Raw genomic sequence first — 23,553 nt, forward strand, 5'->3', positions numbered from 1 at the left:
AAACCGCATGGTAGCGAGTTTAAGGTCACGGTGGTAGAAGGACCGCCTGGCCAAACCAGGGGCGGAGAAATGCGGATATAACACCCACAAAGACCTGATTCAGTCCCCCTCTGGGGCCCTTGAGTCAGCCCTTGACGCATGCGTGCTCTGCACCGGTAGCGCTAGCAAGGCTGGATGGAGCACCGGCCCCACATGGGAGTATGAGGAGGATTAATGACCGTACATATGGTAATCACAAAGTTCCAGGAGCTCGGGTAATCCCCCAGACCATTGCACGGCAAACCCGAACAGAGGCACCCAGCGTGTCAGAGACCGCGTGTCAGAGCCGCGCCGGGGGAGTTGGCCAGTATCTCCCTTTAGTAAATAAACCCGCAAATCACCGAACCCACTAGTCGGGTGGGCATAATAACGTTCCCAAGCTTACCTGAAACGAAGAGCTGCCAGGGCGGAAACCTACCCACACCACGAAGCGCTCCTGCCGGTAGCGCGGAACAGCTGGTGTCATCTCGGAGGAGACGCCGTGGTTTTAAAGCTGTGATCCGCGGCTCCGCAGAGAAACGCCTCGCTGGTGGGCGTGTCCCACGTGAACCCCGTCACCTCAGTGCGTCAGAGCGCACGAGCGTGGCGCCTGAGGGTGGTGGAGAAATGCCTCTAATGGGGCGGCCATCTTAGAATGGTGTGGGACTAAAGGACAGTTACTAGAAAGTATGTACTGTCTATCATAAAGTGGCATAGAAGGCCACAGAGGACTACTGATACAAATGTAGGTGCTATATTGAATCTAAAAGTGGAGCGGTTAGATTCAATAAAGATGATAGCGGTAACTAGTGGTTCAGGAATATAAATGAATACCTAGTTACTGACGTGGATGCGGGGATCAGAAGGCCGCATCGGTTAGTAGTCTCATAGACATTGCGGAGGTGGTGTAGTCCTGTCCTCAAAAATGTAGGGGTATATATCACCACGGGTGATATTGCAGGGCAGTGATTCAGTGATGGTGGTATGGCTAGTGTGATCATAATCTATCAGGGCAGACATGCAAGTGGAGAGACTAGACCCAAACAGGTGGCGGATAGCTGTGGCGGTGTAAGTGGTGACATAAACATGGGTGTAGTCTCTGTATGTATCTATTACGAAGGACTTAACAGGGCACTGTATGAAAGTGAATACAGAGCGTGGTCACATCCATGAATAGAGGCAGCTAGGAGTCTATCCAGGACTCTAAGTAGTTAAATACTTGACACGCCTGAAGGGGCCTCTTGGAGATGAGCTGATCAAAATTAGGGTGGTAGGAGCAGGCAAACGCCCCGAAAGGTTTTTTTTTTTTTATCTCGCTAGTAGTGTCCAGGCCACAGAATCGTTGAGGCCCCGGGTGTCCAACTGAAGGCGATGTATCCACCGTTGTTCAATCCTGAACAATGCTTGGTGGGTAATCGACGTATGAGATTCCAGGACCACCCATTTAATGTTGTCAGCTTTGTGGCCATGTAGTGCATAGTGTTCGTAAAGCCTGGTGTGCGTTTTGGAGCAACAAATGTTGCTTTTATGTTCCATGATCCTCAGTTTGACTGATCTCATCGTCATGCCTATGTAGTGTTTGTTGCAGGGGCAGGTCAACAGATAAATACATCTTGAGCTGTTGCAGTTGGTATGTCTGTTGAGGTGCCAGGTGAAGTTGTCTGAGAGTTTTATCTCTTTACATTGTGTCGTTTGTTGACATACAACGCACCCACCACAAGGGTAGTGACCCACTACTGGTGGCAAGTTCCACAGAGTGCTTTGGTTGGCAGTCACTGGTTTTTTAGGGCGTGTGTGGATCAAGGAGTCTTTTAAGTTGGCGGTACGCTTAAAGGCAAAGCGGGGGCGTGGAATTTCTAAATCCCCTGTGTTTAGTAAGCCCCAGTGTTTGTTGATTGTTCTTTTCATCCCAGTTGAATTCTGTGTGTAACAGGAGACACAGGTGATAACATCATCAGGCTCTTTCGGGTGTGACTCCAAAAGAGCCTCTCTAGGATTGTTGAGCGCTCTTTTGCGTGACTTATGAATAAGCCTGGCGGGGTAGCCTCTGTCTTGTAATTTGTGTTGTAACTGCATGGACTCTTTCTTGTAGTCAGAGGTAGCTGAGCAGTTTCTCCGGATTCTCAAGAACTGCCCGAATGGGAGATTCTCTCGCAGCGATCTGGGATGGTGGCTCCCAAAGAGCAATAAACTGTTCCTATCAGTTTCTTTCCTGTACAAAGAGGTACTAAGACCCTCTTGATTGAGGCTGATTGTGAGATCCAGGAAGGGTATCTTGATGTCTGAGATAGTGGCTGTGAATTTGAGAAACTGGTTTTGCTGGTTGATCCAGGAGCAGAAGGCTTCACAGTTTGCCCGGTTGCCATGCCATAAAATCAGAATATCATCGATATATCTTCGCCACATTGTGATGTTCTGGCTATAGGGATTATTGTTTGAGTAGATGTGGCGGTTTACAAAGGTGGCCATGTAGATGCATGCCAGACTGGGAGCAAAAGTCGAACCCATAGAGGTCCCCTGTATTTGATGGTAAAGTTGGGACCCATATTGAAAAAATGTTTTAGTTAGTGCTAGACTTGCACAAGCCATTATGAAAGAGATGGGCGTGGGTGAACACCAGTTCTCTGACCTGAGGGTGAGCTCAACAGCGTCCAGGGTGGCCTGTTGTGGGATATTCGTATATAGAGCCTCCACATCTAGAGTAAGGAGGAGGTCTACATTCTCTCTGCCATCGATGGATTCAATGAGGCGGAGTACATCCCTCGTATCTTGTATAAAGGATGGTATTTTTCTCACGAGTGGTTGTAAGAACACATCACAAAATTTGGATAGGGGCTCGAGTAGTGAGCCAATCCCCGACACTATTGGTCTCCCAGGGACCGGTGTGGTACCCTTGTGTATCTTGGGGAGGGTGTAGAAGTAGGGGACAACTGGGTCCTTTGTGATCAGGAAATCAGCCTCATTTTTTGAGATCCACTCATTGGTCTCACCTTCCATGACTAGACTTGTGATGGCAGTGGTAAGTCTTGGAGTTGGATCAGATGTCAATGGCCTGTAGTGTCTTGCGTTAGCAAGTTGGCGTTTACATTCTGTGATGTTTTGAATCACGGTAGCTCCCCCTTTGTCAGCTTGTTTGATGACAATTGAGCTATCGTTTCCCAGATTCTGGATAGCAAGTCTCTCCATTTTCGACAGGTTGTTGAAGACTGGTTTGTTAGGTTTATTCTCAAGGGATTTCAGTACTGCCTTTTCAAAAACTAGTACCTCAGGGGGAACCATGCCATCAGTTGGTGTGAAAGTGGATGGCTTGCGCAGCCCTGTGTCAGAAGAATCATTAGTGGGGCTATTTCCAAAATAGGCGCGAAGCCGTATTTTTCTGAACAGCTGTTTGATCTCGCATAGTTCATTAAAGTTATCCGGAGTAGGGGTGGGGACGAAGCCTAAACCCTTCTCAAGGACCGCTGTTTCCATGGGGGTAAGTGGTCTAGTGGAGAGGTTGACTATTAGACTCTCCTCCCTCGGGTTGTGCTCCTCGTCTCCACTGATGTTGAGGCCGTTTGTTGGTCTTGGAATTGTACCCCTTTCTGATTTCCTCGCCTCCGCCCTCTTCCTCTGCCCCAATCTCTGTCGTGAAAAGGAGGGTTCACGGGGAAGAATTGTGGCGGTGGGCCTTGTGGATAAAACGGATATTGCCATGGTGGTATCATTTGCGGTGGTCCCTGGAACATCTGGTTTTGGTTGTAACCTTGGTTCCATCTTTGTTGGTGCTGATTCCTTTTATTAGTCTGTGGGTTGCCACCGCTTGAATCACTGCTGGAGGAGCCCCGCCGGTTATTAAATTCAGAGCTCTCATCAGAAGAGTAGCTCGTCTTTTTATTGGTGTACCCTTCCCTAAGGTACTCTGGCATTTCCCCTGTGGGCTGTAGCACGGCTGGATGGCCTGCCATGACAGTGCTTGGCTAATATTTAAAAAAAACTAAGATTTCACCTCTTGCGCCATTTTCTTTTAAACATGTTTTTGGGAAGGAAAAATCACACAGACCGCCCCATCCCAACCCCCACCCCACCTCACCCCACCCCATTCAACACCACAGACACAACTCATGCCATCTCTCTCACCCCGACGAAATGTGAGGAAAATTTGGGTAGTGCTGAGTTGAGTTCCCAGTCTAGCTCCACTCAAAGTAGAGTTATAATTTCGATGCAGCGAAGCTACGCATTCTGTATATTTGTTCCTACTGGGAATTCTAGTTGACCGGTTGAGAACGGTTTCAACGAATCTTGTTGGTGGGATATAAGTTTTTAGCTAGCATCTGAACTGCTATGGACAAAATTTCAGTTGCAACATGTATCTTGCTGCTAATGGTGTGTAGCTGTTGTTATTTTGTATTTAGGAAGTTGAGTTTTTTCTGTCCAACAACCCACATATACAGCTGGCTCTGCTAGAAACCGTTTGGAACTGGAGTTTACCCAAAGGCCTGCATTGACTAAGGAAAGGACTACTGGGACACCAGAAATCAGATAGTTAAGATAGCACACTTATTTTATTTCAGCATAAATGCACACTCGGATGGATCCAGATCTTTGATTCTACCTCGTATCACAATTGAATTTTTTGAAATGAGGAAGTGAGCATGGATGTCTTACATTTGCAGAGGCAGTTGATGGTGACCAAAAAGGCAATTAGAAAGATGAGGGCCACTGCTCCCAAAGGAACCAAGATGTACAAGGAACAGGAGAAGTCCAATGATTCCTTCTTCTGGGTTTTATCTGCAAGACAAATGGCTAAGTTAGAGGCACAATCACTAGGCATTTCATCAGATCAGTCATGGCAATACACATAGCAAATGGTAGCTGTGCAACATATGGCCAACTTATTTAAATGAAATGTATATTAGATACATCATTCTTGTTGTTAAAAGTGTTTGCATGAACAGGTTTGAATAACAAACCTAACTTCAGAAGAAAGGCATAGTGTTCATCAACCATTGCTAGCATGCAGTGAATGGTTTGATTCATCCATCATATGCCATTTTCTTCACACTGATGGATGATAATTTTAAGTGTTAAATTATTTGACATTTTATAAATTGTATTGTTATTTTTTCTGTTGTTGTCTAACTTATTTTTGTCGCTGTTGGCATTATAGGGTAATAGGATGGGAAGTATTTTAAATCTCTTTATAACTTTTAATTGCTATATTTTTATATATAATTTTATGTATGATTAATTTGTATTAATTCCCTGTTTTTAGTTACAAATATTGTCACAAATATTTGTATGTGTTTATGGAAATATAATTTATGTTTATTATTATTTATGTTTATTTTTTATATTCAATTAGTTTTGTAATACTTTAGGATTAGAATCATTAAATCTGAGCTATCTAAAGTTTAATATTTTCCTTACTGTTGCTTATGCTGACGTGGGGAATATCAAACCTGACCTGTCCAAAGTCCAACACTTTTACTACTGTTGCGTATGTTGGAGTGGAAATAGTAAATCTAAGCCCTCTAAACTACCAACACTTTCCCTACTGTTGCTTGCGCTGGAGTGGGAATAGAAAATCTGACCCCTCCAAAGTCCAGCACTTTCCCTACTGTTGCTCAGGTTGGAGTGGGAGTAGTAAATTTGACCCCTCCAAGTCTAATTTTTTTTGCTGATTTCTTAAAAATAATTTTCATATATTTGTTTTTTTAACTTTAAAAGTTAATTTAATTAAAATTATTTTTATTATGTGTAGTCATATGTTTTGATTAACTTATTTTATGTTTCAATGTCGTCATTGCATATTTTTGGCAAGCATTTGATGGCTAGTGTGTGTAAATATCATTTATTTTTTATGATTAATGTTTAAATATATTTTTTTACATTGTTTATTTTTTGCAATTATTTCTAAGTATATGTTTCTATTTTATGTTTGTGTTATAATCTGTAAATATGTTTTTAAATTAGGAGTTTATTAATATAATATTATTTTTAAAGTGAATATATGTTTTAAAGTTATCATAGTGTATAATAGTTCAGATTCACTATATTTACCCATTTAATGACGATACTGTGGTCTTCGATATGTTTGTTGTTCATATTTTTGACTTCACATACAAAGTATGTTAAATCAATTTTTTTTTCACAATATATTTGTTGCCAATATTTTTGTCGGAGAAATTTTGTCATACAACCCTTAATGTAAGATATTGATGAATACCAATCAGAACTTTAGGACATTTCGTTTCCACAGGCATTTCGTCCGCTATGATTCTTCCTGAATTATGCTAAGACGTACATTATGCAAGAGCATTGAAAGCTAAATCTTTTTTCCGGCAGGTTTCTTAAAAAGTGACCCATAATACAGCTCCTGTGCCCAGGTCAACGGTGCAATTAGTTGTGCCTTCTCCAGATACGTTCAATATTTCCACAGCATCTTTATGTAGAAATAGCGAATTCCTTGTTTAATTTGAAGTTATTGAAAAGATGCTAACTTTTCATGACACACATTATTGTTAACAGCTAAATATTTAAACCGGATGGGCATCAAAAATATTAAGACACTTCAGGCTGTGAACTTTAGGATGTACATTAGTTGATTAGAGACATGTATTTGGAAATGTTTCAAGAAAAAGGCGATTTAATCATTTTAAGCATTGTTTTGATTGTCAACTAATGCTGGTGTATAACAAAATATTTGAAACTGCCTGGTAACCAAGGCAATCTGTTCCTATGGCAAATGGTTAAATAAAGCATGTCAAACAGGAAGTATGACAACCAAAACAACATGAAGGCTATGCAAAAGGTGATATCTACAGAGCAAAGATCACATTTCATTGCCAGAGTACATTGTAATTACCTTTTAACTGTTAGAATATAAATATAGGTTTTTTACTCTGGAGTTTTATATCGCTTGACCCAAAGGTTTCAGGTATCAGAGCGCTTTACATGAGCACCAGTTGCGTTACATGAGGACACATTCATTTTTGTTAGGCACGGGGAGATTAAGTGAATTGCCCAGAATCACAGGATGTTGATTCAGAGGTTGACCGCCTTAGCCGTTAGGCTACCTCCTCCCTATTACAATGGCAATTCACGAAAAATAACTTATAATAGTCACAGTGTGATTTTACTGTGTTGCACAAATCTAAATCTCTATAGCTATACTGCTGTTAAATAATTTTATTTTGTATACAAATTGTCTGTATAATAAAATATGTGAACACTTATAAAAGATCCATTAACCGCTTCCGTGCGGTGCATGCTGGACATTCCAGAACAGGGTGCGGTCATGACGGAACCGTTCCGTCATCAGCACAGCTCAACCGTGACTGATGACGGAATGGTTCCGTCACAAGCATCGAAGGAGTTAAAAGTAACCTAATTTTTAATTCAGACAAGTAACATTTTGGCTTGTTGTGCATTGTCTATTTTTGCAAAGCTACTCGAAGAATTGGAAGACCAAGACTTTTTGATACAATATAGATAGTTATGTACATGGGATTCCATGCTAGGAACTTTCCCGTCCTCTCTCCCTGCTTTTATAGGGCATAGTCATATGTGTCAGTCAATGCCCAACTGAAAGCAGCACCCTGAAAACCAGTGTAGCCCAAAGAGGAAAACAAACTTCGGAACTTTGTTCAGCTGAAGTCTAAATACTCAAGATATTGATATCTTTTATTGGACTAAATGCATATATTATGTTATAATGCTACTTAAGCTTTTGGAGTCCTACAGAATTCAACTAGCAGTATCAAATTAGATACCAGAATAATTATTATATTTTGATAGGAACACAGGAATTATGCAATTCTATTGCTGTGGCATTTTCATAATAGGAATGGATTTACCACACTGGTCACATAATTCATCATCTGCTGCATACTTTGCAGGTTTCAACAAAACGTTGGGGCCTTATTTATGAGAAGTGACGCACCGCTGCGTGAAAACAGCAATGCATCACTATTCAGTGCACTCTCCTTGCGACATGAAGGATGCATCTTATTTACCGTATGACGCATCATGTGTTTACTGAAGTATCTGTCTGCGCAAAACTGACGCATTTCTGGAGTTGTGTCATAAGCGTGATGCAACTCCAGCAATGTTCCTCTCACATGGGGAAAGCCCCATGTGAAATGGCCTGCGTCAGTCTACAGCGTAAGAAATTGACGCATAAGTGTCCAAGAAGTGGCGCACTGAAATCTTAAAGATTTTAATGCACCACTTCTACCAGGCTTGGATGCAGGGGAACGCCCGCCCACCCTGCATACATTATACCTGACCCACGTATAATGTAGTGCAGGGGTTTACAGAGTGTCGCATCTACCTAGACATGGCACATTTTTTACGCCACCGGTGCGTCACAAAAAGTGACGCATCCACTGCGTAAAAGTGAACAAAGGCCTCATAAATAAGGCCCTTACTTTCTAGCTCAAAAGTTAGCTGGTCTCCTTTCAGTTTTTGTACTTCAGGTGTTCAACTGATACCTTTGCCCAGACAGTATTTATTTGTGTTAAAAGTACTGAAATTGTACTGCAACATAATGTGCTGCATTGTGCTATACATTCGACCTTTTCTTAACCAATAATTTAGCCAGCTGTGCTATATAATTTGGCCCTCCATTGTGGCATAATCCCCGTAATCTTTTACATATTTTATACAGGGTGTGTAAAAGTTGCAAAGATAGTTTTGTCCACATTTGTCACAAAATGGTAAAAAACGTAATCGACTTCTCAAAGTTGTCAGACTTTCTGCTTTTACTGCACCCAGTAAGATTGTGTGAAACGTTTGAACGTGCAGGTGTAACACTTAGGGCTCGTTTACCATGTTGGTCAGAAAGCATTCCAACCAAATCGAACTCGGAATGGTTTCCAATCGGATACGGGGATTCTGACGGACAGATTACAGGGGTTCCGGATACCATTCGGTCTGACTCCCATTGACTTCAATGGGAGCCTGTCTTCCGACTGAATACTCAGGCTCCTATTGAAGAAAAGGGTGGCTACGGAAAATTGTGTACCCTGTGCATGATCTTCCATTGGTTACCCCTGTAGTGTAGTTCCTATTATCCCAATAGGCTCTGCGCATTGGAATAATACCTTCAATAGTATAGACCTAGGGCCGAGGTTAACTAGGTCTTCTACTGACGATATTAGACTTAAAGTTTTGGGTTTGCCAGCTAGCTCAGAGTTCACTAGAAACTTTCTCGAATAGGCAAGGAGGAGTTTAACCTCCCTGGATAGACAAGAAGGGATTTAGTTTCTGACAACCATAGAACATGACAACTTTGCTCTCCCCTAATCAAGAGTGTATCTCTAGAGTCGTGTGAAAATAAAAGACAACTTATTTTACTCAGTCAGTTCAGTGCATTCTTAGTTTCACCAGATTGTAGAGAAAAGGAAGAGACGGGCGTGTTCAATAAAAGATGTTATTTATTGATCAGTCTCTTTTCTCGTACAAGAGAAATGAATCGATATTATTGCAATACTTATGGTTAAGTAAAGTGCATACAGTAAAAGCAGAATTATAAAATAATACTGTAAAAGCATTGATATGGTTTCTAAGCCATAAGATATTTAAAATGGATAAAATAGATACATACATATATACATTTGACTAATCGTACTCAACTGGTGCTTCTAACCACGCCTACCCCGGTGTACCTGACCTAAGCCTAATACGTGGGCGGGAGTAGATAAGTAGCAGTTTAAGTTAAGTTTGTTTTGCCAAGTGACTGACTCAAGAATTCTCTGCAAGGGGTTATTCAGTTCTGTACCTGAGATCTAGAATGGTTGAGGGCTGGTATCTCTCGTCTTTGGTCTTGATATTCCAGCTGCCTGCAAGGGCTGCTTGGAAGCGCCGGAGCTGGATTTCTTGGCAGGAGAAAGGCAGCGTCTCCTTCTCAGCGCGTCAGGAAGGCGGGGCAGCGCCAGTGGGCTTCGCTCTGTGCTGGGCTCTTCGGCAAGTCTCGCTGCTCCGATCTCGTCACCACCGCGTGTGTTTGCTTAAGGCAATGTCGGTAATATTTATACCTGTAAGGTGCCGAGATTGACGTAAGGATGGACATATATACGTCAATAAGGATGTCATACGAACTGGTCGTTAGCACATTCTTTTACTGAAGTTCTCGGTAAAATCAAAACAATGGCTGTCGGGATTTTCCCAGGTTGTCATAGGTTTGATTTGTTTTGAGAACTCCGTATGCCTTATCAGGGGCTGGAGGAATAGTGTTTGCCTAATTAGATGGCATGCGTTATGACCTAATCAGATAACACGTTTCTGTGCCGTGGTGTGGCTTAATCCGATAACGGTTTTTGCACCGTGGGATGGCTGCTAGTTAATTATTAACCAAACCAGGGTCAGGAATAGGAGGATCGATACAGAACCTATAGGAATACATCACACCCACTCCACGCAGACTATGTCCATATTTACAAATCTAGGCATAGTAAATATACAGTAGTGTATGTGTATACCGTACCACCCCAAAATACATTCATATGCATTTTGAAATTATGTAATATACGAGAAAAAAAAATAATCATATGTACTATATGTACTCAAGCAGTAGAATAATGCTAAATTAATCACGCATATCCATACATTATTATTAATCAAATATGAGAATTACACATGAAATGGCTCTTAATACAGAAGAAAACGCGCGAGACCATTTCATCACAGAATAAAATATTTATGAACATGCCAGAGGGCAGCTAATGTCTCTAAAGTTCCTAAAAATAGAAATTTAGTTCTCTAAGAATAGTTTCAACCTTAAGCAGAAGATAAGTGTCCCGAAAAATTGCAAAAATATTTTGGGGCCGCTGAAAAAATTGTGCTCCGCTGTCCATAAACTGGAGAAAAATTGTTCATGATACTTTATTATCAAAGTTGAAGGCCAAATTCAGGGTGTTGGGAACGCCGTGTGCTAGCTTGCTCAAAAGTCATTATTTCTGCTCTGGTGAGAACATCATATCATTTAGACTGTCGAAAAAGCTGTCAACAGCTTCCTGTGAAAGTTCCACTAACTCGGAAAAGGATGTCACCATGCATTCATGAGCATGATTGCCTTCATTGATGTTTTGATTAGCATTGCTGACAGAAGGTCGTACCTGATCGATGCTGCTTTCATCTTGAACTTCACTACCCCTCAATCGTAGTGGTGAAGTCTCCACGAATGCCGTCATCAGGATTGGTAGCCGCTGGGGACAGCACAATGCATGAGCCGTTACCGGACCCAACAAGGTTTCTGCGTCCATTGGCATATCCGATTATAGTGTCAGACAGGTGTCCAACACGCATTCTTCTCCGCACAGCATGCACCTTAATACAGGTAAAACACATCGTTGCCACATTGGTCGAAATGAAAGAAACCAAGTCATGCTTAGGTCTCTAAGCCGGGATAGTCCCAGTATTTTAGATATCCGGTCCCGGTATCCAATGGCTAGGATTGTTTCTTCCCTTGTCGCAGGTGTTTTGTCTGTGACACGGTTTGCCATAACGAAATAACAGGATCAAAAATAGGATTCCTGCCACTAGTCCCAAAAGGAGAGGAAGTCCACCAAAGATGGAATGGACGAAGTCTGGAAAAATACCCAGAATGGCTTTGAATGGTGTTAAAGCCCCCGAAAACACTGTCTTAAATACATTTGAGACTCCACTGGTATCAGAAATATTTAAGATTTCGTTCAGGATTTCTGCGAAATGTATGGGGGAATTAGTTGATAACAATGAATGAATCTCTGCCGTTGTCCTTGCAACTTGGAGATCATACGTCTCTTTTGATGACGTGAGCCTGGTCGGCGTCTGAAGGAGCACTGTCTTCATTCTGCTTAAAGTATCAATTCGAATAGAAGTAATTTTCAATTTGGGCCATAACCTTGCCTCCCTGTCTGGCGTGGTGCTGGGGAACAATACCCGTTCACAGCACATGACCTTCGCAGTCGTAGTTATGAGATAAGGTATTCCGGGCAGCAAACTACAACATCTGCGGTCTACTATTAGAATGTAACTCCCGTTCGATAGTCTCCTAAAGAATGGTTCTATTTGCGTTGCAGGTGTGCCTAGCTGGTGACATGAAAGGTTATTTGAAGACCCTTCACAGGCTCCATGTAAACTAATACCATTACACAGAAGTGTACCGCTTAGTGACATTGCACAATTATTGCCACAAAGAAACACTTTCTGGCCTTTATTACTGACACATGCATGTGAATAGGGCAAGTTCCATGTTGACTTAATGTACCCTTTTCCCAATTTTTCGTACATGCCAGCCTGTATATATTTTTGGCAGTATTGAAACCTGAAAGTAGATATTGGAATATTAATTATCCCATGTATTATCCATTCAATGACAGGTCGTTCTGACATTGTCAATGGTAATCTCTCGAGTTTCTCAATGCTCAGGATTGTATAATCAGCACCCTTCTGTGCCATACTGATTTGTTTATCAGTAAGGTTAAAGATATTGAATAGTGACGTTGTGTTGATTAAACGCCAAGGCACATAGCCTGAACGCAGATTTTGTAACGTCCAGCCAAGCTGTATAATAGAACGCAATTGGGACTGACCGTGTTGTAACAACAGTAAGTCTTGCGATATTATGTCGATTGCTGAAGACACAATGCTGTCCAATGAAAAAATTCTGGAGGACAGAGTCATTAACCCATTGTCCACTACAGAAAGTGATTTTTCCAAATTAATACGGTCAATTTCCCGTATTCTCTCTGCTGTCTCAATTTGAGTTATTTTCCAGGCTTCATTATAAGCTGCATATATAGAGGCTGCTATGAAGCGTTTTTGACCCTGTTTGCGCGGTCCCATAATGAAATCACGCAAGTCAGCACCATCAGTAAGTAAAGTTAGGTGTTGCTTAATTTCTGCCAGTGTGGATGTTTGTAGCCATTGAAGGCAGAGCTTGCCCACACTGTACGTGGTAATTATCCCTGGGTGTTGTCTTTGGGAATATCTAGGGTCTGGCCTGGTCAATGTGAACCCCTGTATTTTGTTCAGGAATCTGTCTTGACAGTTATTAGTATCTGTGGGCCAGATCAACCATTGTTTCCAATCAGGATGTGTTCTGTTTTGGCTTAATACATGGTTTACGTCTATCTCCTCATCTATAGAGCTATTACTGTTCATTGTTGGCTTTGGAATAAACGGTTTGTTTAAATCTTTGATTTTGGCTAGCCCAAGACAGGTAGTTTGTTGAATAGTGTCATTCAAAAATATAATTTGTTCTGGGATCATGCAGGCTCTAAACAATGATTCCATACCTTGTACTTGCCATTCTTTTGTACCCCAAACACTTTTTACTTCAACATTTTTGTCCCAGTAATCAAAACCAAATGTATTCATTTGTTCAAAAAATGAGTCTGAATATATCAATTTAGTGTTTGTAAGCATGGTCTTCGTACCTGTCCTGTTTGACAATTTGAAATAAAATGTTTCTGCATTACTTGTGTTGAACCCTGAAAAATATGAATATTTGTCATAAAAAGTTCTTGAGCTACCTTTTGGAGGGGTTGCACAGTGTTCCCATTGATTATAATTTAAAACATTTCTAGGTTGTGCAGATTTATGCAGATAATGGTTACCAAAGTGATTATAGCAGAACATCTTATCATAATTAGACGAACCCTGCAAATAATCATGTTTTGTAAATTTAGCAGACATCACTAGGTCAGACATCATATCATTAATACTTTCAAAGTCCCAATCATCAGCAAATGAGCTTGGTTTTACAAAGTCACTCAATGAGATCTTAATTTGATGTGGATACTTCAGGATTTCAACCGGACCATAGATTTCATAATCAGTATTGTCCCATGCTACCCCACCGGGTATAGGAGTAGCTGTGAAGTTGACTGAAGAAAGTTCTCTTTTCTCGACGTGTGAAGATGTGTGTGGTTTGAGGACCAAGTTGATTTTCTGGCTTGCTGTGTCCATTTTAGCATATTTTCCCTCAATGAAATGTCCCAAACATAGTACCATGATGAGCCAAAGTATGAGGATAAATGCACCTAAGGCCTCCCAAAATTCAATCCATGGAGAAATTAGATAGGTTTCTTTCAGATGTTGAAAAAGTTCCTTAGCTTTATCTTTAAAAGTTTTTGTTGATGTCTGTTTCTTTGATTCACTCAGATCTTCAGATGAATCATTGAAGTTGATGAAGTAGCCGGATGCTGTTCTGTCTATTGTTCCAATTGCTTCTGGATTATTTTTTGTTCTAGAAGTTTCCTTTGTTTCATCAGCATAGTCATATGTTACTTCATTGTAGGTTGGTGTGTCTCGACTAAATGTTTTTATTTGGGTTTTTAGAGGTTTAAGTTCAATTGCTTTGTTGCATAGTCTTTCCTGATGTTCTGTAGGCATTTCGAATGTGATTAGCCTCTTAGTTTGAACCTCTGTATTTGTAGCAAACCTTGGTGTTCTACTACTTATCGGGAGTCCACTTGGCCTACTGTTTGTTAACGGCCACATGATTGTGGTTTTACCAGGTCGATGGATACAACTCTGTTCTCCTTTTTACCAGCAAGAGGCGGTAGTACTACTGATCTTATCCCTTGATAGACAAGACAGGAACTGCTTTTCTGTAAGAAGGCCCAAATTCCTTCTTTACCGCGATCTTTTCTCTGACTAGATCCCCGACTTTTGGAATCCAGACAGGTCTTGCTGGGACAGGTGGTTTTTCTTCAGTGGTTGTTGGCTGTTGTTTCAACTTTATGTTGCTCAGGTCTTTCCTTGTTTCGTTTAAGTCCTGCAAAATAGCCAAATGATCTTTGATGTCAAAGCTTTTTTCTTTAACCACTGAAGTCTGACTGTCAAGATCTAAGATCATCATTCTAGTCCCAAACAATAATTCGTACGGACTGAATCCCCTCAGAGAATTTCTTGGCAGGTTGTTTAGACTACGTTGGACACTTATTAGATGTTTGACCCACCCAGCTCCCGAACCTAATACCTTCGTTGTTATAGATTGCTCTATGCCTTTGGTTTTTTCTTTACACCATCCCGTATCCCTCAGGTAGGAAGTGAGAAGAGTCCCGCTATGCTATGCTCATTTGGCCATGTTTTTCCACACGCTTTAGGGCAAGAGGAAAAAACATTAGCCAAACGTAGCATGCTTCTAGCGTATATGCCATTATAGACTCGCAAATCTTTTTATAACAGTCCAGACGTCAGCCGAGTGCTGGGGTCTACATTACAAGTGGAAACTAGTCTTTATATGTTAATTGGACGCATTATTTTTTATTGTTGATCCATTCTGGAGTGAAACGCCATGGTAATATACCGTTTCTCTCGCCACTGCGATCTCTATTGCAGCCTGGGCAGTTCTTTACAAAGATGTGATGATGCAGGCTCATGCCTGGCCACCAGTACACTGATTGTAATTCTTCCAGGGAATCTTTTAGTTTGAGGTGTCTGAGACCCTCACTCATATGTGCGTCTGCTATTAACAAGCCTCTCCTGTCCGTGTTTGGAATTACTCTATCCCCCACTCCAGGGATTCGAGCAAAAGGGACGGAGTTTGCATCGATTATGTATGTATAATTGAGTGGATAGTTGATCGGTAGCGCTGAGCAGTCGCCTTTTGATGACGTTTTCACCGCCAGCACTGTTTCACCGTCAATGTATTTTACTGCACGCTTTTTTCTAACTACGGAAGCCGATTCAGTTGCTACCGTTGTGGCTTTCTCAGCCAATGAATTCCCTGCAACGTGAACGCCATCACGCTGATGACTCAGTGAGTGTATCACGTGAGTCTTTGGTAGTTCTTTCTGCAAAAGAACTATTTGTGTCCAAAGCACTTTTTGCTTTATTGTTGCACCTGTGTCATCTTTGTAACCGTTTTGAATCCATTTCTGCAAATCGTTGTTATATGATTTGGCTCAGTAATATGAATCGGACACTATAAGTGTCGGGAATTCGCGATCTGCATTATCTAGCGCCATTTTCAATGCTATTGTTTCAGTTTGTTCTTCTGAATTAGTTTCTACTGAGTGTGTTTTTATTAGCAGAGGTCTCAGTTTCCCTCCGTGCCACACTTCTTTTGTAATTTCACATGTGGGGTTGTACGCTTGTTCTCCCCACCCTGGTGGTTGAGCATGGCCGTCTGTATAGATTACACAGGCGTACTGTCGTAAGGGCAGAATGTCGATTGGCAGAGGGTATGTCATTTCATATTCTAGATATTTTAATTCCTTTAATTCTGGATCAAAGTAGTATTTTACTTTGTCCGTTGTAATAGAATTCACCCATTGTATCCATTCTGGATTCAACGCTGTTGTTGGTAAATTACATGGGGTTATTAATGCCTCAAAGGCTGATTCTGCTGTTCTGACTGTGAATTGTCTACCGTCAGCTTTGTCTTTTTCTCTTGCTATAGCCGTTTGAACTGCATGAACAATGTTTTCTTTAATACTGAACTTCTTTTCAGCTTCTGTGTACAAGTGTGATTTGTATGCAATTGGTACCTTTTCTCCCTCATTAGAGGTCAGGTATGTGAATCCGCATCTTCCTGGGATGACTCGAATCACAAGATTGCGTGTGTTATCACGTGTTTCTAATTTTTTATTAATTAACATGTCTGTTTGTAAGGATCTCAGAATTTCTGTATGTTTTTGAGTCCAATTGATTCTTTTAAAATCTGGTTTTATTAGATCATAAAGGGGTTTGACCCTTTCTGCGTAATTTGCAATGTATGTTCTTCTGAAATTTAGGAAGCCTAGAATTGATTGTAGGTTTTTTAGTGTTCTAGGTGCTTGGAGTACAGCACATTTCTCTAGGAAATTGTCAGCCAGGCTTTTGCCTTCACTTGATAATTCATATCCTAAAAACAGGACTGTTAGATGGGCAATTCTAGACTTTTTAAAGTTGAATTTGTAACCCTCTGCTGCGAACCCAAGTATTATGGTGTTCACTCTCTTCAAGTGAGTATCCAAGTCATCATCTGTTAGGTAAATGTCGTCGACATAAGATAATGCCTCGTCATCATAGGTTTGTAGTAACTCTGTTACTCTCGCTGAGAATAATCCTGGGCTGTTCTTGAACCCCTGGGGTAACCGACAGAAGTTTTTTTGAGCGCCATTTATTGAGAACGCGGTCAAATATCTGCTCTCTGGTGCTATATTCTGACAAAAGAATCCATTAGAGATGTCTAATGTTGTTTTGTATTTTTTGCGCACTATGTTATTCATTAGTGCAGCACTATGCGAGTTTTGCACTGCAAAAGTTTTGCAACATGAGTTAAGGTGTCTGTAGTCCAAAACAAGACGATATGAATTGTCTGGTTTGGAGACAGGAAACAAAGGATTGTTCATTTGTGAGGTGCAAGTTTCAATCACCCCCTGGTATTCAAGTTGATCTAGGATCTCCTTTACCTGTTTTTTAGCTTCTTGCTTAATTGGATACTGCCTCTGTGCAGTAGGTTGTGATTTTAACTGGATTTTGTGAGGAGGAGAGTCCTCATCCCATCCTACATGATTTTTATATAAAGCAGGAGCTTGAGCTACTGCCCACTTTCTAGCAAGTGTATATTTTTTATGAATTGGAATATGATTTGAGAAGGCAGGCATAATTATTTCTTCGCCATGAGGGCACTCCCTGACAAACTCGGGTGGCCAGTCTTTCTTAGCTAGAAGGATGTCATAGCCCTTGGAGAGATTATCCCAAAATAAACCCCTTATTTTTCTAGTCTTATCCCCCTCTATACGTAATGTTATTTCATATATTTTGTGAGGTTTGCTAACTCTGGTGTCTGCAGTTTCCACTTGAATATATTCATTCGTGTCCACTGTCTCCAGATGATTCATAAGGACTTTGCGAGCTATGCTCACTTCTGCTGCGCTGTCTAGCATTGTCTGAGCCCATTCTCCGTTTTCAGCTGTGTCCTCAGTATTCTCGGCATCTTTGATTACTTTAATACTGGCTACCTTCTTTTTTGGAAATTGTAACTTTTTATTTGGATGAGCAGGTTCCTTGTCTTTGGACTTGGTGTGCTCTTCTCTTTGTTCTGATCGTACTCTTCTTTGCGATTTCTGCGAGGAAGTCTGAAAAGATTGAGAGGGACGTGTATCATTATCTTGATATCTATCAGGTTTCTTTATATTATCCCTATTTCTAAGGTTGTATTTTTTCCCAGAGGGCTCACTTTGGGGAGACCTGCGTCCTTGGTTCGGAGATCTTTCTCTCCGCCGAGGAGACCTTCCTCTGGACTGGAATCTTTTTTCTTTAGGATTGGATTGTTTGTTTCCATCCCAGCTCTTTTTTTGAGTGTTTAAATTATTTTTAATAAATACTTTTTCTGGACTTTCCATTAGTTGGGGTTTTACCGGTATTCCACCCAAACTATCTCTACCTAGTTCCTCATAGGATTTTTCTATAATTCTGGCAATTTCAGCTGGTTGGTCTGCTATATTTGTCTCTTTTAACCTCTGGCGGATCGCCACATTCGCTGCTTCTCCCTTTATGTTGGCTAGTAATATTGCCGAGACCTGCTTGAAGTCTTTCAGTAATTTCATACCAAGAGTTAAAGCGGGTTCTGGACCGTATTCATCTTGAATTTGTTTTAGCACATCTGGTATTACTGACATGGATGGTACACCATGTGTTTTTGTGTAAATGGAAGCAAAGACTGTACCCCAAGTGTCACAGTCCTCCACGTGTGGTGTGATTCCCATTGGAAGACAGATAGTCAGAATCCTGTGTTTCTCAAGAGGAGTGGTGTCTGGAAATACCGCCTCTATTTGAGTGATTTTTTGTGCTAACCAGAATGGAATTTGTTCCCGTTTAGCTGGTACTTTACCTAGGCAGGACTGTATGTTCTGTGGTGTAATTTTATTTGTGTTCCCCTGATGAGGGGTCAGCTGTGGAATTTTAATTGCTGGTTGGACTGTTGAAGTCCGCATTACATATTGGACTAATTGTCTATGTATTTTGATTAGTTGTTTTAGCTGTATTAAAAGTTCTGGTGCAGGCATTTCTTCAATGTCTGGATGTGGTGTGTATCCGGCTAGGACCGGCCACGTTGCTCCTGGTCTACCTAGTGGACCGAGCCTGGTGATGTGATTATTATGTTTTAGGGCGCCATTAAACAAGAGCAGGTGCTCTTGGAATTTGAGTGGTACTTCCACCTCCTCGAAAGGAGTGTACTCATTAGGAGGTTCCTCTGTTTTGTAATAGTGGAAGTCCTTTGTTACAGCGTTTGCTGCTGGAAAGTTTATCCATGAATAGAATACCTCTGTCTGCCGATATTCGTGTGCCTCAATTACGAATATGACTGTGCCACCTCTCGGTGTCAGTCCATTTTCTATAAGTTTTAAAGTTATAGATTTTCTTATGTTGACCGGGATGAGTATTATATCCAGGTCATTTTCCTGCAGAGTAGTATCAGCTGCTATGAGTTCAGCTGTTATTCTAGGTGTCTCTCTTTCTTCTTCACTGTCTACCATTTTACCGACAGGAAGGTTATTCCGTTTGTTTGCAGATCAGGTTTCTTATGGAAACAAAGATTAGATGCACAATATTTTGGAACAGTGTATCCTTCAACGTTGACTAAACCAAGAACCATACATAGGAGTCTCCTCCTGCGAGGTTTGGCGGATATGACCTTTCACCCACTCCAGACGTCTTTGGAGTATTATGGGAAAAAAGGGGTTCTGTGTGAAAAAAAAGACTGAGTTACTCTAATGTCTTGCGTTAGTTTTATCGCCTATCCAAACGTTTGGGCGCCATGTAGTGTAGTTCCTATTATCCCAATAGGCTCTGCGCATTGGAATAATACCTTCAATAGTATAGACCTAGGGCCGAGGTTAACTAGGTCTTCTACTGACGATATTAGACTTAAAGTTTTGGGTTTGCCAGCTAGCTCAGAGTTCACTAGAAACTTTCTCGAATAGGCAAGGAGGAGTTTAACCTCCCTGGATAGACAAGAAGGGATTTAGTTTCTGACAACCATAGAACATGACAACTTTGCTCTCCCCTAATCAAGAGTGTATCTCTAGAGTCGTGTGAAAACAAAAGACAACTTATTTTACTCAGTCAGTTCAGTGCATTCTTAGTGTCACCAGTTTGTAGAGAAAAGGAAGAGACGGGCGTGTTCAATAAAAGATGTTATTTATTGATCAGTCTCTTTTCTCGTACAAGAGAAATGAATCGATATTATTGCAATACTTATGGTTAAGTAAAGTGCATACAGTAAAAGCAGAATTATAAAATAATACTGTAAAAGCATTGATATGGTTTCTAAGCCGTAAGATATTTAAAATGGATAAAATAGATACATACATATATACATTTGACTAATCGTACTCAACTGGTGCTTCTAACCACGCCTACCCCGGTGTACCTGACCTAAGCCTAATACGTGGGCGGGAGTAGATAAGTAGCAGTTTAAGTTAAGTTTGTTTTGCCAAGTGACTGACTCAAGAATTCTCTGCAAGGGGTTATTCAGTTCTGTACCTGAGATCTAGAATGGTTGAGGGCTGGTATCTCTCGTCTTTGGTCTTGATATTCCAGCTGCCTGCAAGGGCTGCTTGGAAGCGCCGGAGCTGGATTTCTCGGCAGGAGAAAGGCAGCGTCTCCTTCTCAGCGCGTCAGGAAGGCGGGGCAGCGCCAGTGGGCTTCGCTCTGTGCTGGGCTCTTCGGCAAGTCTCGCTGCTCCGATCTCGTCACCACCGCGTGTGTTTGCTTAAGGCAATGTCGGTAATATTTATACCTGTAAGGTGCCGAGATTGACGTAAGGATGGACATATATACGTCAATAAGGATGTCATACGAACTGGTCGTTAGCACATTCTTTTACTGAAGTTCTCGGTAAAATCAAAACAATGGCTGTCGGGATTTTCCCAGGTTGTCATAGGTTTGATTTGTTTTGAGAACTCCGTATGCCTTATCAGGGGCTGGAGGAATAGTGCTTGCCTAATTAGATGGCATGCGTTATGACCTAATCAGATAACACGTTTCTGTGCCGTGGTGTGGCTTAATCAGATAACGGTTTTTGCACCGTGGGATGGCTGCTAGTTAATTATTAACCAAACCAGGGTCAGGAATAGGGGGATCGATACAGAACCTATAGGAATACATCACACCCCCGGGCCCAATTCGGAAGGCTCTGGGTGAAGGGGGCCTGCAAAGGGCCCCCAAAGTCAGATTCTGACAGCAGATCCGGGTCGGAATAACCGATTCCGAATGGCTGTCCCAATCCATCATCGTAATCGCTTGGTCGGAAACAAGGTCTGTACACCTGTACGAGTAGGCTCCGAACAAATTGGTTCCTCCAAATGCCATTCGGAACTGACTCGGACAGTCTGAACGCTTTACGAACATCGCAACTGATCGTTTGGAAAGCTTTCTGAATCGGTCGGAAAGACGGGTTTCAAATTTAAGTCGGCAGACCCGACTCTGATTCGGAGCCTTTTCGAACGACATCGTAATCGACCCCTTAGGGTAGAGATGGATTTCAATTCTATTTATAAAGTTTTGCTAATTTGTGAAACTTCACAAAATTGCTATATTACAAATCGTGTCATCTTTATATCTTTATAAAATTTCCTGCAAAGAAGTGCTTTAGGTAGACAAATAAAATCGCAAACCCTACTTGTTAAAGTAAGAATTCTCCTGCTGTAAAACAATTTTTACAGGGAAGAATCTTCAGCATATTACGTGTACATATGAACATGTTATAAGGAGAAAAAACCATAACTTGCTCCGTCAACCTGGCCCTGGCCACTATCCCACGGATGCACAAGACACGGCTGGAGTAAGATCCTGCTCCGATCTCACAGTGAAGATTTGGAACTGCCTTCCTCTACTTCTCAGGCAAAATCACCCTCACTGCCTCAATTCAGGAAGGACCTCAAGACCTGGCTCTTCAAGTGAACGGGCTCTGCGGCTGAACTGCAGACCCCCACCCAGCACCTTGAGATCCTAATATATATATATTTTCTTAAGACTAAAACGAATTTGCAGTACGAAAATAGAACTAGCTAAAAATATGGAGAAGGCCACTAGGAGATTCAAAGCAAAAGGTTACAACAACAAAGTTTTGAATGAGGCAGCCAACAAGTCTAGAACAAGAACAAGGGAATCAGTTTTACAACGGTACAGTGAAGAGAATATGAACATAACTGAGACATTGATAACAAATAAGGATGAGGATAATAATGCGGCAAGGCTTATCACCAGATTTAGTGGCCAACAAAGACAAATTAAAGCCATTGTGAAGAAAAACTGGCCCATTGTATTGACGGACCAGGTACTGGCATCAAGATTACCTGTTGTTCCATCTATTACATTTAGAAGGGCCCATTCTATGAGAATTCAGTTAGTGAAAGCCAGCCCTGAATTAAGTCCCAGTACCACATGGCTCAACCCCAAAATGGTTTTTTCAAGTGCTCATCGTGTAGAGCCTGCAAAGTTGGGGTCAACACTACACATAATGAAACAGCTTTTGTCACCAAAAAGATAGCCATTCAAGGAAATTACAATTGCAGAACAGACTTTGCTGTTTATGTGCTCATGTGCACATATGGCTTGAATTATGTTAGAAGCACCGAGCTACAGGTGCACATGAGAGTTCTACAGCATCTAAGGGCTATTGTAAACAATGATGTTACATACCCTGTGGCCAGACACCTTAAGGCTAATACAACAACAATCTTAAGTGTCTAAAATATTTTGTTATCAATGCAGTCCCAAGTTTAAGATGTGAAGGCAATAGAGAGAAACTCTTACGCCAGCTTGAAACATGCATGATACTTGAGCTGGACAGCAAGACTCCCAATGGCCTTAATAACAATGAAGATATGCACAACAATTTATGATAAATCTTCCTAGTATTGCTCATTTGTTAATATTGGGACAATATTTGGTGCTATCACTCCTTTGCCTATTTTTTAGCCTAAAAATATTTTTAAAACCTTTATAAACATTTTTTTTAAAACATTAGGAAACTTCGGTTTTTTAGAAAAAATTAAATAAAAAAGAAGTAAATATAAACCAAAATCCCACCCAAATGTGACAGAGCAATTTGCACTATTTTTGACATTTTTGCACAGTTATGTTATAATAGGCACTTTATTAAGGAAAGCACATTAGCACTTTAAAGAAATTTTTTCGACTGATGCTATAAGCCAATGTGGTTATTAGAATTTTTTCCAATTCAAAATAAAAGTATATAAATTAAAATGGCATGAATGTACATATAAGAGTGTGTCACTTCCATATATGACTACATCAAAGTACATTGGTTTATGCATTTATGCGGACATAATTTATGAATTAATTAATATTGAAATATAAAAATAACATTTTAGGATTTTAAATCTTGATATGATAATAAGAGGCAAACAACAATGCTTTATCCTAATTTAATAGATTGTATTGAAGTTTTAACACATGATGTATAAATATATATTTATTTATTTATGAATATATTTTTTAAGATGTGCTTTGATATTATTTTTGTTTACACTATATACTTAATGAATTGGATTTTGACTCAATAGCGTTGTAATGTCAGATTATGTTTACAAACCCATGAGTCAG

At 40.8% G+C, this 23,553-nt stretch overlaps 1 protein-coding gene across 1 annotated transcript in view; it reads right to left on the reverse strand.

Annotated features, from left to right (window-relative positions):
- Positions 1-23,553, reverse strand: part of CD8A (CD8 subunit alpha) — a 95,107-nt gene that overhangs the window by 15,888 nt on the left and 55,666 nt on the right. Inside the window, exon 5 of the mRNA XM_078678676.1 lies at positions 4,666-4,788. Within this exon, the coding sequence (XP_078534802.1) occupies positions 4,666-4,788 (123 nt within the window). The remainder of the gene's footprint in view (positions 1-4,665; positions 4,789-23,553) is intronic.

This window comes from Lissotriton helveticus, chromosome 2_2 (genome assembly GCF_964261635.1).
Source record: "Lissotriton helveticus chromosome 2_2, aLisHel1.1, whole genome shotgun sequence".
In the NCBI taxonomy this organism is placed as follows: domain Eukaryota; kingdom Metazoa; phylum Chordata; class Amphibia; order Caudata; family Salamandridae; genus Lissotriton; species Lissotriton helveticus.